At 49.3% G+C, this 11,816-nt stretch overlaps 1 protein-coding gene across 5 annotated transcripts in view; it reads right to left on the reverse strand.

Moving 5' to 3' along the window:
- DOT1L (DOT1 like histone lysine methyltransferase) overlaps window positions 1-11,816 on the reverse strand; it is an 80,069-nt gene extending 68,253 nt beyond the window's left edge. For 4 of the 5 annotated variants that reach the window (XM_012571264.5, XM_041711002.2, XM_041711000.2 and 1 more), the window contains exon 1: window positions 11,608-11,816. In XM_012571264.5, coding sequence (XP_012426718.5) covers window positions 11,608-11,688 — 81 coding nt within the window. In that variant the 5' untranslated portion in view covers window positions 11,689-11,816. Of the gene's footprint in view, window positions 1-8,912; window positions 9,017-11,607 lie in introns of those variants that run through there. The other variant, XM_072919500.1, reaches the window with a different exon arrangement.

An 11,816-nucleotide genomic window follows, 5' to 3' on the forward strand; every position in this document is an offset into this window, starting at 1 on the left:
AGGGGCTGGGCTGATGATCCCTGGGGGTCCCTCCCAGCTCAGGATATTCAAGGACTCAGCAGCACTCACAGCTCTTCCTCTGCCACCAGGGTGAGAAAACTAAAGCAGCCCAAATAATACCCCAATAATAGCCCCAAGAGATGACAGCGTGCATGACATGATCAGCACCAGCCCCAGCTCAGTTATCTGTGCACAGCTTTCTCCTACAAAGCACCAAATTCCTACTAAAAACAGCCAAATCAGACATTTCTACAGAACACTCTTCAAGAGCAAGGTAAGGTATAAATTAGAGCTGGAAACATTTTTGTCACAAGTTGGCTGCTGGAAGGGTTTGTAATTCTCCCTGAGCACAAACCCCTATACCCCTTCTCCAGGTGTGGCTGCTTTGGTTACATAAAATCTTCAAACTAACATCCCTTATGATACTTAAATGGCAATATTTTGATTTAATTCTGTGATCCACTACCATATCCCAGACTCCTGGGTGTGTTTGTACAGAACAGTTAACCTACAGTGCAACAATCCATAGTCTAAAATGGATCTGTAACCTAAAGCAACAGTTTTAAATGTTCTGGTTTCCATCCTCAAACACAAAGAATTTGTTCAGTTAAATTGGGCAGCCAGCACTGCCTGCAGGCAAGAAAGACCACTCCAGTGCCCTTCCAAATTTACATCTTTTTTTTATTTGAATTCTTCTTACAAAACTGTGCCTAGCCTTGGGGTAAGCCTAAACTGGGGCTTGAGGGTGAACACCATATTTTTCTAAATTTTACTTCCCCACATGCCAAGCCATGCCACATTCAGGCTGGACAGGGCTTGGAGCACCCTGGGATAGTGGAAGATGTCCCTGCAAGAGTGGTACTGGATGAGTTTAAGGCCCCTTCCAACCCAAATCTGGGATTCCATGATTCTCTGAAAGAGGCATCTTTGTAGGACCACATCATCTTCACAAGTAGTGAAAAGGTAGCACAAAAAGCCTACAGACCTGAGCAGCCAACAAATGCGGTGAAAACCTGGATAAGCTCTTGCAAAAAAGAAATAAATACAGCTCAGGGCCCTTCAATCTTTCACTCTCCCAGCACCACACAGACTTTTATGACCCCTTATCATATCCTTAATTGTCAGGAACATATCTGGGCATAGCTTTGGCTGCCCAGACTAAACTGTCCCACAGCAAAGCAACCCTTGCCCTTTCAGAGCCAGTTCTGGCTCACCAGACCATGCTTCCTCCCCTAAGCACAGGCCAGGGACCAAAGCAGCTCTTCAGAAATGTGAAAAGCAGCTGTGGTCAAGCAGGGGCAGAGCGGGAGGGACAGATCTCCTACAGCTTTCCCCGGTCTGCCAGATGTGTTAAACCAAAGCTGAAACAAGTCAGTTACAAATAATTCAATGGCAACCTTGTGTACCTTTTAATGACCTGCCTGGATACACTTCCAGCCTCCAATGTAACACCAGCTCCTCCCAACTCCTGGACACTGACCCCACTCATGGATTAACAGAAGTCATTGGGATTTGTCAAATTCTGATCTCCACATGACCCATTTAACTTGCAAAACAAAAGAGGTCAGTCCCACCAGCCCCTGGCTTTAAACAACAGCTTGCCTGCCTGCAGTGGCAGCTCTCTCTCCCCAGGCAGCAGTCCGTAAATCCAAAGGAAAGGATGTTACAGCTGCAGACAAGATGGTTAGCAGAGATCAAAAAGATGGATTAGGAAAAGCCAATCAATCTTGCAGAAGGCTGGTGGGACAAGTGCCTCTTTCAAGCCCCTTGCTTCCTTCCATCTGGGGAGGACGATAAGGGTTTCTCTGGACACCAGGAATGGCAACATGAGCCACTGCAGCTTCCCTGGGAGCCAGGAAAGATCCAGCATTCTGCATGGCACACAGATGCTCTCACAAACCAGGGGTTTCAGCCTGTCACAAGTTTGTGTTCCTCCTCCCACAGGGTTTAATTTCACTTAAACCACCTAGAGAGACCCACCAGCACCGTCCCCCTGGCCAGGGAACGTCCATGGCCAGCACCCTGAACACAAGAGGGTCACAAGAGTCTCTGAAAAGCCAAAGCACTTCCAGCCACTGCAGCAGCCAGGAACTGCTCAAGAAGGGAGGATCTCAGGCTCCATGTCCTGCCAGCTCTGCCTCCCGCCACTTAGCATTTTCAGGTGTTTGCCTTGTGTTTAAATGCCAATCAAGCATTGAGTAAGGGAAAGGGAAAGCCTGTTCCATGCAGTATTCCATATTGGATAGCAGGACTTGGTTTAATGTTACCAGATTTTATCCCAAATCAAGATTGTGCCATTTTAGCTTCCATAGCAACAACCATGGCACAATTTTTCTTACCACAAGAGACAAGGACCAAAAGCCTCCTCTGAACCACCCAATTACTGTTATTCCCTTAATCAAGAAAGCATAAGGACATTCACAAGAATACATTTTTATTAGAATGTATAAAAAGAGATCTCCTGCAGAGAAGACCATCTTTTTCTCCCAGTTTCAGGGAAGAAAAGGCAAGGGAAGGAAGAGCTCCCAAGACTGCATTTTGAAGCCCATCTCCCACACAGCAAGAGGCATAAAAGCCTGAGGTAGTTTCAGTAGTTTCTAGGTTACTGTCACACAAAACCAACTGGAAAACATAGTGGTCACTATGGCTTCCTTAATGGCTACATAAGGACATTTAAATGAAAAGAAAAGGTTGGTCCAAGCTCCAAAATAAACTAACAAAGGAAACAGGCATTGAGAAAGAAGATCCAAACTGCTCTGGATAATGATTTTAGCATGGTTGCAACAGGGATTGCACTTTCACTGCTGCTGCTTCAAGCACAGTAACACAGTTTTGCCTTTCCATGCAGCAATCCCAACTGTTGCTACGGACACTGCACAGATGCAGGAGGGAATGGTTCCCCTGGTACGTGCAGGAGGGGCTGGGTCAATTCATTAACATGCAATCAGCCTGCAGGAGTGTTGGAGGCACACAGGACAGCCACAGCAGGATGAGCCAGACAAAAGAAGTAATTCCACTATGCAAAAAAACCAGCTTAAAATAACGTTTATGTTAGAATAAGTAACATCATGTATTCTAACATAAACAGAACACATAGAGGATGCAATTATTTTGGTAAAACAGCAATTCACTGGTGTGTCCTACTGCCCTCCCAGGTGTGTTTTAGGCAGTGACACACATCCTGCCCACACCAAGGCAGCTGCAGGCAGGGGGCAGATGCTGCGGTGATCCCATGTGCACATGCACGAGAATCCAGCACTGCTTGTTCTGGGACAGAGGGAACTGCTGGGCTCTCACTCCCTGAAACAGAGGAAGGCAGCCCTGCCACCATTTCACAGACGGTTTAACCCCACCCAGCCACCTGCCCTGCCACCACTTCCCCAAAAATCACCTCCTGCTCTGGGCCAGCAGTGCCTGTACTCGCACACAGCAAAGGCAGGGGAGGCCTGAACTAAAACCAAACCTTTGTGGGGTTTTGGCTCTGTTCCCTTTCAACCCAGCCCAGTTCACAAACACTGCTCTCCAAGGGTGAGAGCAGCTCAGCACAAGGGAACAGAGATGACAAGAGTAATTTCTACCTGCAGATGTCCCAGCTGCAGACCTGCACCCCCCCCAGGAGCCCCAGCTGTGCTAGCAGGGAAACCCAAGCAGGACAGGAGAGCATGAGACATCTCTGATCATCACACTGCCAGAAACAAACCTGCACACAGAACCCAAGGGAAGAAATCAACAAACAGTCCCAAAATTGTTGGTACTGAAAGCAGCCACCATCTCCTTCTCAAGCCCAGGGTCTTCCCACACCCTCAGTGGGAGCTGGGAGGAAGCTCATGGCACAACCTGAGCTCCATCTCCTGCAAGGAAAACTGGGGATACAACAGCTTAAATAACCACTTTATATTCTGTAAAGGTAACTCAGTCTTGGACAGCTCAGAAATTCTGCTCCTTCTTAACACACATAAATATTCCACATTACAGAAATTAGCAGTAAAATCTTGTACTCTTTCTGAAGCTCACTGGGTGTGAAGTTTTGTTAGGTAAAAAAATAAAAATAAAAAAGGAAGAATACATATGGGTTTTCCTTTATAAGCTTCAACTTGTGGAACACAGCAGTGATCCAGTGGAGGTTCTGAACAGCAGACATCAACTTCCAGCCACCAACCATTTCCACAAGCTTTTACTGTAAAGACATATAAATGACCCTACAATATTACAATGCATTCTTCACAGACTGCAGAATTTCAAATTACTGTTTGCTGTAATGAGCAGGGGTGGAAGCCAAGCTAAATCCACAAAGACTCTAAACTCAGCCCCAGAGGTTAGAGGCCACCCCGAGCCAGCACCTGATCTCCCAGGTCTGGTTGTCAACAGATGTGGGAACCAGAGAGAACCACCTGCAGCCAGTGGGAATCCAGCTGAGGAATGAATGAGAAGCCTCAAAAGCTCACAGTTGTTAGAATTTTAGAAGTGCCAAATATTAATAATATTGCTGAGCTCAAAGTAAATGAGACATTAATTACATAATCTCAGAAAGCTGCCCTTCACAGTACACAGAAAATTAAAACCCATTCATTTTTACTAAGAAACTTAATTCAGAACTTTCTCCAGGATTTGGTTCAGAAAAGTTTTCCAATGCTTCATTTTGTCTTCAGTAGTTCCTTAGACTTTTCATCCAACACTACAAAGTCCTTTCAGTGTAAATTTTTAGAAAACTCTCATTCACTCATGAAATGAACAAACCAAAGTACTCTGAACAGGAACTTTTTCGTTATTCACTGATCTGCTCCTATCTATGAAAGCATCATTTCCTGCTGTAAAATATACTCACCCTCTTCCTATGCTCTAAAAATAGTCCCTACTTCATTCGATAGCTCTAGCAGCATGTGCCCAACTTTTCTATTCAGTTTTATTTCTTGTTCCTCTTCAGAGTTAGTTTTGTCTTTAATAATTACCATGAAAGTAAACATGTTCACAATTCCTAACGTGAACTTTTCCTCCTTCTGTTAGGAAGCAGAAAATAATTTAAGCAAAAATATATTGAGACAATTTATGATTATCAATCTGTGATAAAAGACACTGTAAGTGACAAAAAAAAAATCACCCCACCCCTGATCCTGGTGTTGATCATTACAGTGCAAAACTTTAATCACACTGTTAAAGGTTAACTCAAAGCAGAAAGGGAAAAAAGCAAATAAATGAGAAAGGGGGAAAAGAAAGAAGGAAGAGCACAAAAGTAGACATATGGATGTCTGGGGAGAAGGGTGATTAAATCCCCCATAAATCTCACATACCAAGAGGTAAGATATTTTGCCTAAATTCCCAGAGGCAACACAATTCAGTCCCGTATCTGAGACTTGAAAGGATAATCATCTCCATATATAATAAGGCTGCCATGAAGGACAAGAGCTGGAGCTGCATGTGGGAGCATGGATTTCCCTTGGCACACTGAAAGCTTTCAGTGCTGTGTCCAACTGGAGCTGATGGGTGAATTTTTGGTAGATAAATTTGAATTGCCTGGGCTGGAACTTTGGCCTGGACAAGAACATTAATCCTCACTCATCTGCTGACGAATGAAAGGGGGAAAACAAGCAATTTTGGACAGCTACTCTGTCTTTCAACAGTTGCCTTTCAGATAAATCAGTTATATAATAAAATAAATACTAGTGTGGTCCTTAAGATGCAAGACAAGAGACCAACTTCCACTTTTCAATCTGGACCAAAAAAAAAAAAAATATCTGCTAACTGAACTCATGATTTATCTTGTATCCAACGGGTCAGGGCTTGGAACAAAGGAGTTTGAGAATTGAACAAGCACCGACTGTCACTCAGGGCAAGTTCTACTTCAAAGGGTAAAGCCCAGAAGGAAACTGCTCTTCTGTGCTGCCCACGTGCTGCACAATTAACGCTGTAGGGCTCTTGTGCCCCCCAAGAGCACATCCTTAAGTCCCTGTGGCACTGGGGAAAAGGGCAGGAAAAGTGATGTAACTGTGCCAGCTCTGTGATCTGCTAGGCGGCAGAGGAACCCGAGTGCTTTTGAAATGACTGAGTCAGTATTTCCCAGCTTCATGCTCTCCCCACTCCAGGTGTTTTTACAACTGGGGAGGGCAAGCAAAGAGAGAGAGGCGCTGAGAAATCGGAACTGTGCTCAAGTGTTCAAACCTTTCCTTCACTAGACAAGCTTTTGCTAAGTGATTAGTCATCCCCACAAGCATTTCCCAACAAGCTGCAGCAACAGGGAAAACCCCCCCGGACTCAGCCGAATTTCTGGGCGATTACTCAGGGGGTGAGGAGGTTTTTGCCTGGCAAAGGCAGAGCAACAGTTTCCTCCTCTGCCTCCTTTGTAGGGCTGCCCCGGGCAGAACCTGACTCACATTTCACAGAGCAGGGCGGGGGGCCGCCTCTGAAAACACTGCAACATTTTTTTTCCAGCCCAGATACTTCCAACGATCCCGTTCCCACAGCCGCCCCACACACAGCTCCACAGGCACCAACACTCCCAACCGCAGGGAGGATCAGGGGGGCTTCACCTTCCCCCTCCAGCTCAGGCTGGTCCCAGGGAAAAACCTTCCATCAGCTCATCCCACAGGAGGGCAGTGGGGTATGGAATAAGGACCCCATAGGATGAATCTGTGGCAGAGGATGCACAGGACCACCCTCAGCAGCAGGGCAGCTCCAACCCCAAGGGAACAATACAGGTTTTCTTTAGGTCCTTCCCAAAATCATCTACAGCACCATTCTATGGCACCCTCACACCTGCCTGGATGCCTGGGAAGTCACAGCCAGGCATCACAGAAACTCTTCCCAGGAAAGCTGAGTGACAGGCACAAAAAAAGAGGATTAAATTCTCAGACAAGGTTTGTTATTCATCTCCACCGTTGATCTTTAATTTCAAAGGTGACAATCCCCGCTGGGCTGTGATTTTCATTAACACTCCCTGCCCTTGAGGTCTCCCTGCACATTCCTTTGGTGACAGAATGGTATCAGCTGGATCTCAACAGCAGAGAGAAAATAAACCAAAACCCACACTCTGTACCCTCCCACCTGTAAAACATCTAGTAGTAAGAAGCTTGTATCCCATTACTCCCAGTAGCAGCCACGCACACACCTCCAGGTGTAGGGTGATGCTCTGACAACACTCAATTAGAAAATGAGCATTTTCTTGCCATCACAGCTGAGTGGAAAGTCAGCAGTAATGATGAGGAGCACAAACAAATAAATTAATTATTCAAGCCAGACTTCTCATCACAGGTGCTGATTTGGAGGTTTAAGCTCCAGCAGCTCAGGGCAGAGGCACCTCACCCTGGTAAGATGTGCACAGTGGCACGACCAGGACTGTCCCCTCCTGGGACAGTCAAAGGCTGGAAGAAGGGAATAAAATCGGTAGATGAAAAAAAAAAAAAAATGGTATTGCCATATGGTAAATAGGACAGAAGATAATTTTTTTCCCTGAGGGTGGTGAGGCCCTGCACAGGTTGTCCAGAGCAGCTGTGGTTGCCCCATCCATGAAAGTGCCAAGGCCAACTTAGACAGGATTTGGAGCAACCTGAAATCGTGGAAGGGAGTGGAACAAGATGAACTTTAAGGTCCCTTCCCAGGCAAACCAGTCCATGATTCTGTGATCCTTTACCCAGAGTACAACCCTACAGGGATCCCCAGGGGCTGCAGGAGGAGTTCCCAGGTGCTGTCACAACTCAGCCCCCGGTCCAACAGGGGGAGGGGAACACAACCCACAACAACCTGATGCATACAGATACTTGCAGGGCCTTCCATGGGAATGCCACCCAGCAGGGAACAGAGCACAAGAGGCACATGGCTCATTCTGGACCTGGAAGGGACTTGCACCCTATTGAACATGGCAGGCAGAGTCACCTGCAGCCAGCAGGGCCAAGGACTCGGTGCCACAAGAGCCCTGCACAGGCAGGGCCTCCCTCAGCACCTGGCTGTGCCTCCTGTCCCCACTGACACTGAGCACTGCCAGCCTGCAGTGCAGGCCTTAAGGAGAGCAAATGAATGAAGAACAGCGTCCTTCCTCTCTTTGACAGACTGCAAACAGGCTTTTCCATTCACCAACTCCCTGCTGCAACAGGGTGCAGCCCAGCAAACATGGATTTTGGGGACAACTATCAGCTTCAGCAGCTCTGAACCTCCTGTTGCTCAGCTCTCTGTGCAAGCAATCCCTCTCTGGTGCCACACATAGATCAGCAGAACCCTGCCAGACCAGACTGTAACACTGATCCACCCCACAACACCCCAAGCCCTTTCTCACTCCTGCACACACAACAGCCTGCAATTTTACACAGGAACTTGTCAGGAGTTCAAAGTACAACCTGAGACACCTCACAGATCAGGCAGGCCTTACTGTGGTATAAAACGAAAAATCTCTACATTTAAACCTAATCCATACTCAAATTTAACTATAGTAGAAGTCAGAGACAAGAGAAAGAACCATTTTAAGAAAAATTCTCAGGGAATAAAACCAAATATCTGCAAGTCTTAAAACTACACAACGGGACTTCACCCCTTGAACTCTTCAGATCTAAATGATGAGTACCAAGTTATGCTTAGCGACACTTGAAGTATGACTGCAAATGCCATCCTCCACCAGCAGCAGACTATTTAAGACTGGTTAGGTCAAATAATTATGATCTCTCACCCAAATACTTCCTTTATCCAGGCCTGTATCTTTTGTAGTATCAAAATTAAAATTTTAACACCATATCCCTGGGTCCTCTTGATACCTGGCACCAGCAAAAAGTGGGGCAGATACGTGGGAGCCGAGGAGTTAACCAGCACACAAAAGAGTACACTCACTTCAGCTCTGATTAAGCGGGGCAGTCACAAAAACAGAGGTCAACATCAGAAAATATTTTGTGAGTCATGAGGAGAGATTACTCACCATGCACTATTCAACTTACTCATCACAGTGTGGCACGGCCAGCACGGCTCACCACGGCTTCATTAGGGCACCGTGGCCTTTCCTTTGAGGCGGCGGAAGGCGGGGGAAGGAGCCGCACTTTCAGTTTTGTGTGGAAGCCAGTGGGAGGCTGGAGCTGCACCACCGCCGCCGCTCTCTCTCCTCCCACGGCCCTAATTAGACTCGGAGGGAAATACATGTTTCACATCAGCCTCCCCGGCTCTTTTAGCATCCCAACAAGCACAGGGTTGTCAGCCGGGCTATTATCCGGACTCAGCAGTCTGGAGAGACCCCACTTTTCCTATTATACACGAAATAAGCAGCAGCCCAGCAATAAAGAGACACGGTATTAACCCAGACGTCCATTAATAAGAGAGACCAGCCTTCAACGCAGCAACACTGACGCCGCTAATTTAAGATGTAGTAAGAGCATAAAAATAGCCAAGTTACTCAAGGCAGGGTTACATCACACCACGGAGCCCGGGCACGCAGCAGGTTGACACTACAGAGCCTCGGATGTTGGGAAAGATGACTCCCTGCCACTGCTGCTGCTCTCACCAAAAATAACCTGCCGGGACCGTGAGTTTCCCGTTCCCTTTCCCTACAGCCCTCCTCGGAAAACACGTCTCACAGAGTACAACAGGAAGCAACCAGAACGCTGCTAAATAAAACTCCTCGAATCAGCGTGGTGTGGGTTTCTTTTTTTCTCCCCTCAGCTATCCCACCTTGCTTCCTCGGAACCACGGGCGGTGAAACTAAGAAATGTTCTGCTTACGTCAAAGCGAGCCGAGCTCTGCCGGCAGCTCGGGGCCGCGCCAGCGCGGGGAAAGCGCGGCTGCAGTTCAGCAGAGCACGATGTCAGCAGGCCAAGCGCTGCCACGGACACAGGGATTTGTTTGCAGAGCCCCAGGGTTCAGCCGGAGCCGTGCGTGTGTGCGAGCACGCTGCGCTCCGCTCCCCGCAGCTCCCCGCGGCGCGATGCTGCTCGGCTCCGGGTGGAACATCCACTCGGGAATTACTCTGGGAAAGCTGGCGATGCCAAGCGGACGGTTTAAGGGCAGGATGTTTGGGGTTTGTGGTATTTCTCAGTACATGGGGGGGATCACACACACACACAACACACACCCCCCGCCCAACACCACCACCACCATCCGCATTTCTGATTAACTGAGAAGAAATTCGGTTTATTCTGCCATCCTCAAAAACAACTGCTCAAGTTTTCCCAGACCAACTAAATCCTTATTTCCAAGGCTGAAAAACACACGTTTCACCCTTAATAAAGGGCGGGGAGTTCGGTTTTTCGGTTTTTAAGCCCGCAGGAGTCTCTGCGAACAGACATAAAACCATCTCTCCCTCCTAGAACAATCTCTATCCCGCGTAATCTTTAACCTCCGCTTCACACAACCCGTTCGGAGAGGGAGGTGGAGGGGGGGCACGAGTTAATATTTGGCGAGGAAAACCGAACCCGGTCATCGCTTGTACTTTCAGTTTCTGACAATTTGAGCAGAGCGCGCGCCCGCCAACACTGACAGAGCTGCCCAAACAGGAAAGGCTGCGTTTAACCAGTGTGTGCTGGGAGACACGCCGGGAACAGCACTGCATGGAGGATGTTTTGGAAAGGCACGGCTACAGCAGCAGCCCCGAAAGGCAGGCGGCAGATTGGAGCAGGCAGCCGTCTCCCCCTGCCACGAGCGATATAGTCCTAATCACTCACACACAAGCGATTGCCAAAGCGAGCAACAACATCAGCAGTATCAGCTGCCCCAGCCTGTGCGTCCCAGCGTGTTCTCGCCGGGAAACGGCTCACGTACAACAGCACAGCCTGGAACGCAGGGATAATCAACAGTGCCTGCGCCAAGTAAACATACAGAGAGACGTTTTGCCTTTGCAAACTGTGCTCCGAGGGGCTACACGCAGTTAGGGAGAGAAATTGCTCAAGGGTGGATAGGAAGCCTACACACATCCAAAAATACCCTCCCCGGAGCCTTTCGCCTCTCGTGGGATTGTCACTAATTTGAACATGGACATTGTTATCAAGGTCACACATCGCTCGTCCGGGCTCGGGAGAAAGTCAGCCAAGTTAAGGAAAAACGCCGCTCGGTAGCTAAGCAAGGACAAGTGACATTTTATTTGGAAGCACGAGGATTGCGGCTGGCTCGAATTTTCCTCGGGATAAATAAAAGGGGAGCTCCAAGGGCACGGCTGGAGGGGACTGGCGGCAGCCCCAGACACCGGCGCTGCCTCCAGACCCACGGCCGCCGCTGGCCGCTGTTTATTCCCACTCTGCGGCCGGTCCTGGGGTCCCCACGACCACCCGAGGCCATTCATAATTTAAGCGCTATTCCCTCATCCAGAATGCCTGGATTCCACCCCGCTCGCAGCAGCACCGGTTGTTAACCGGTTACACGAGCCCAGCGCGAGGAAAACACGAAAACTTTTCATTAACCAGTCCTCCTCCTCCCCGCCCTTCGGTTTAGTCAACCAATTATAAAATGAAATTGGGGATTTGACTTCCAGGCGAGCGGCGGCGGCACCCGGGGCCGGGGCTGCGGGAGGGTTCCCGCACGGGGGGCGATCATCCCGACGGATCCCGGGGAGGGCCGGCGCTGAGGGATCGCCCGGCGGCTGCCAGGGCCGGGGCAGGGCCGGGGGCGCTGACAGGGCGCGGGGCAGGTGCGGGGCCGGGCCATACTCACGTAGACGGGCAGCGGCCAGGGGTACACGGCGGGCTCGGCTCCCACGGGCGACTTCAGCCGCAGCTCCAGCCTCTCGCCCATGTCGGCAGCGGGAGGACGAGGCGGCGGCGGCCCCGCACCATGCTAGAGGGGCCGGCCGGGGCGGGGTGCGGCGGCCGGGCCGGGCCGGGGGCGTGGGCGCGGTGCGGCGGGCGGGGGGCGGCGGGAGC

The sequence above is a fragment of the Taeniopygia guttata genome, chromosome 28 (genome assembly GCF_048771995.1).
Source record: "Taeniopygia guttata chromosome 28, bTaeGut7.mat, whole genome shotgun sequence".
Lineage (NCBI taxonomy): Eukaryota > Metazoa > Chordata > Aves > Passeriformes > Estrildidae > Taeniopygia > Taeniopygia guttata.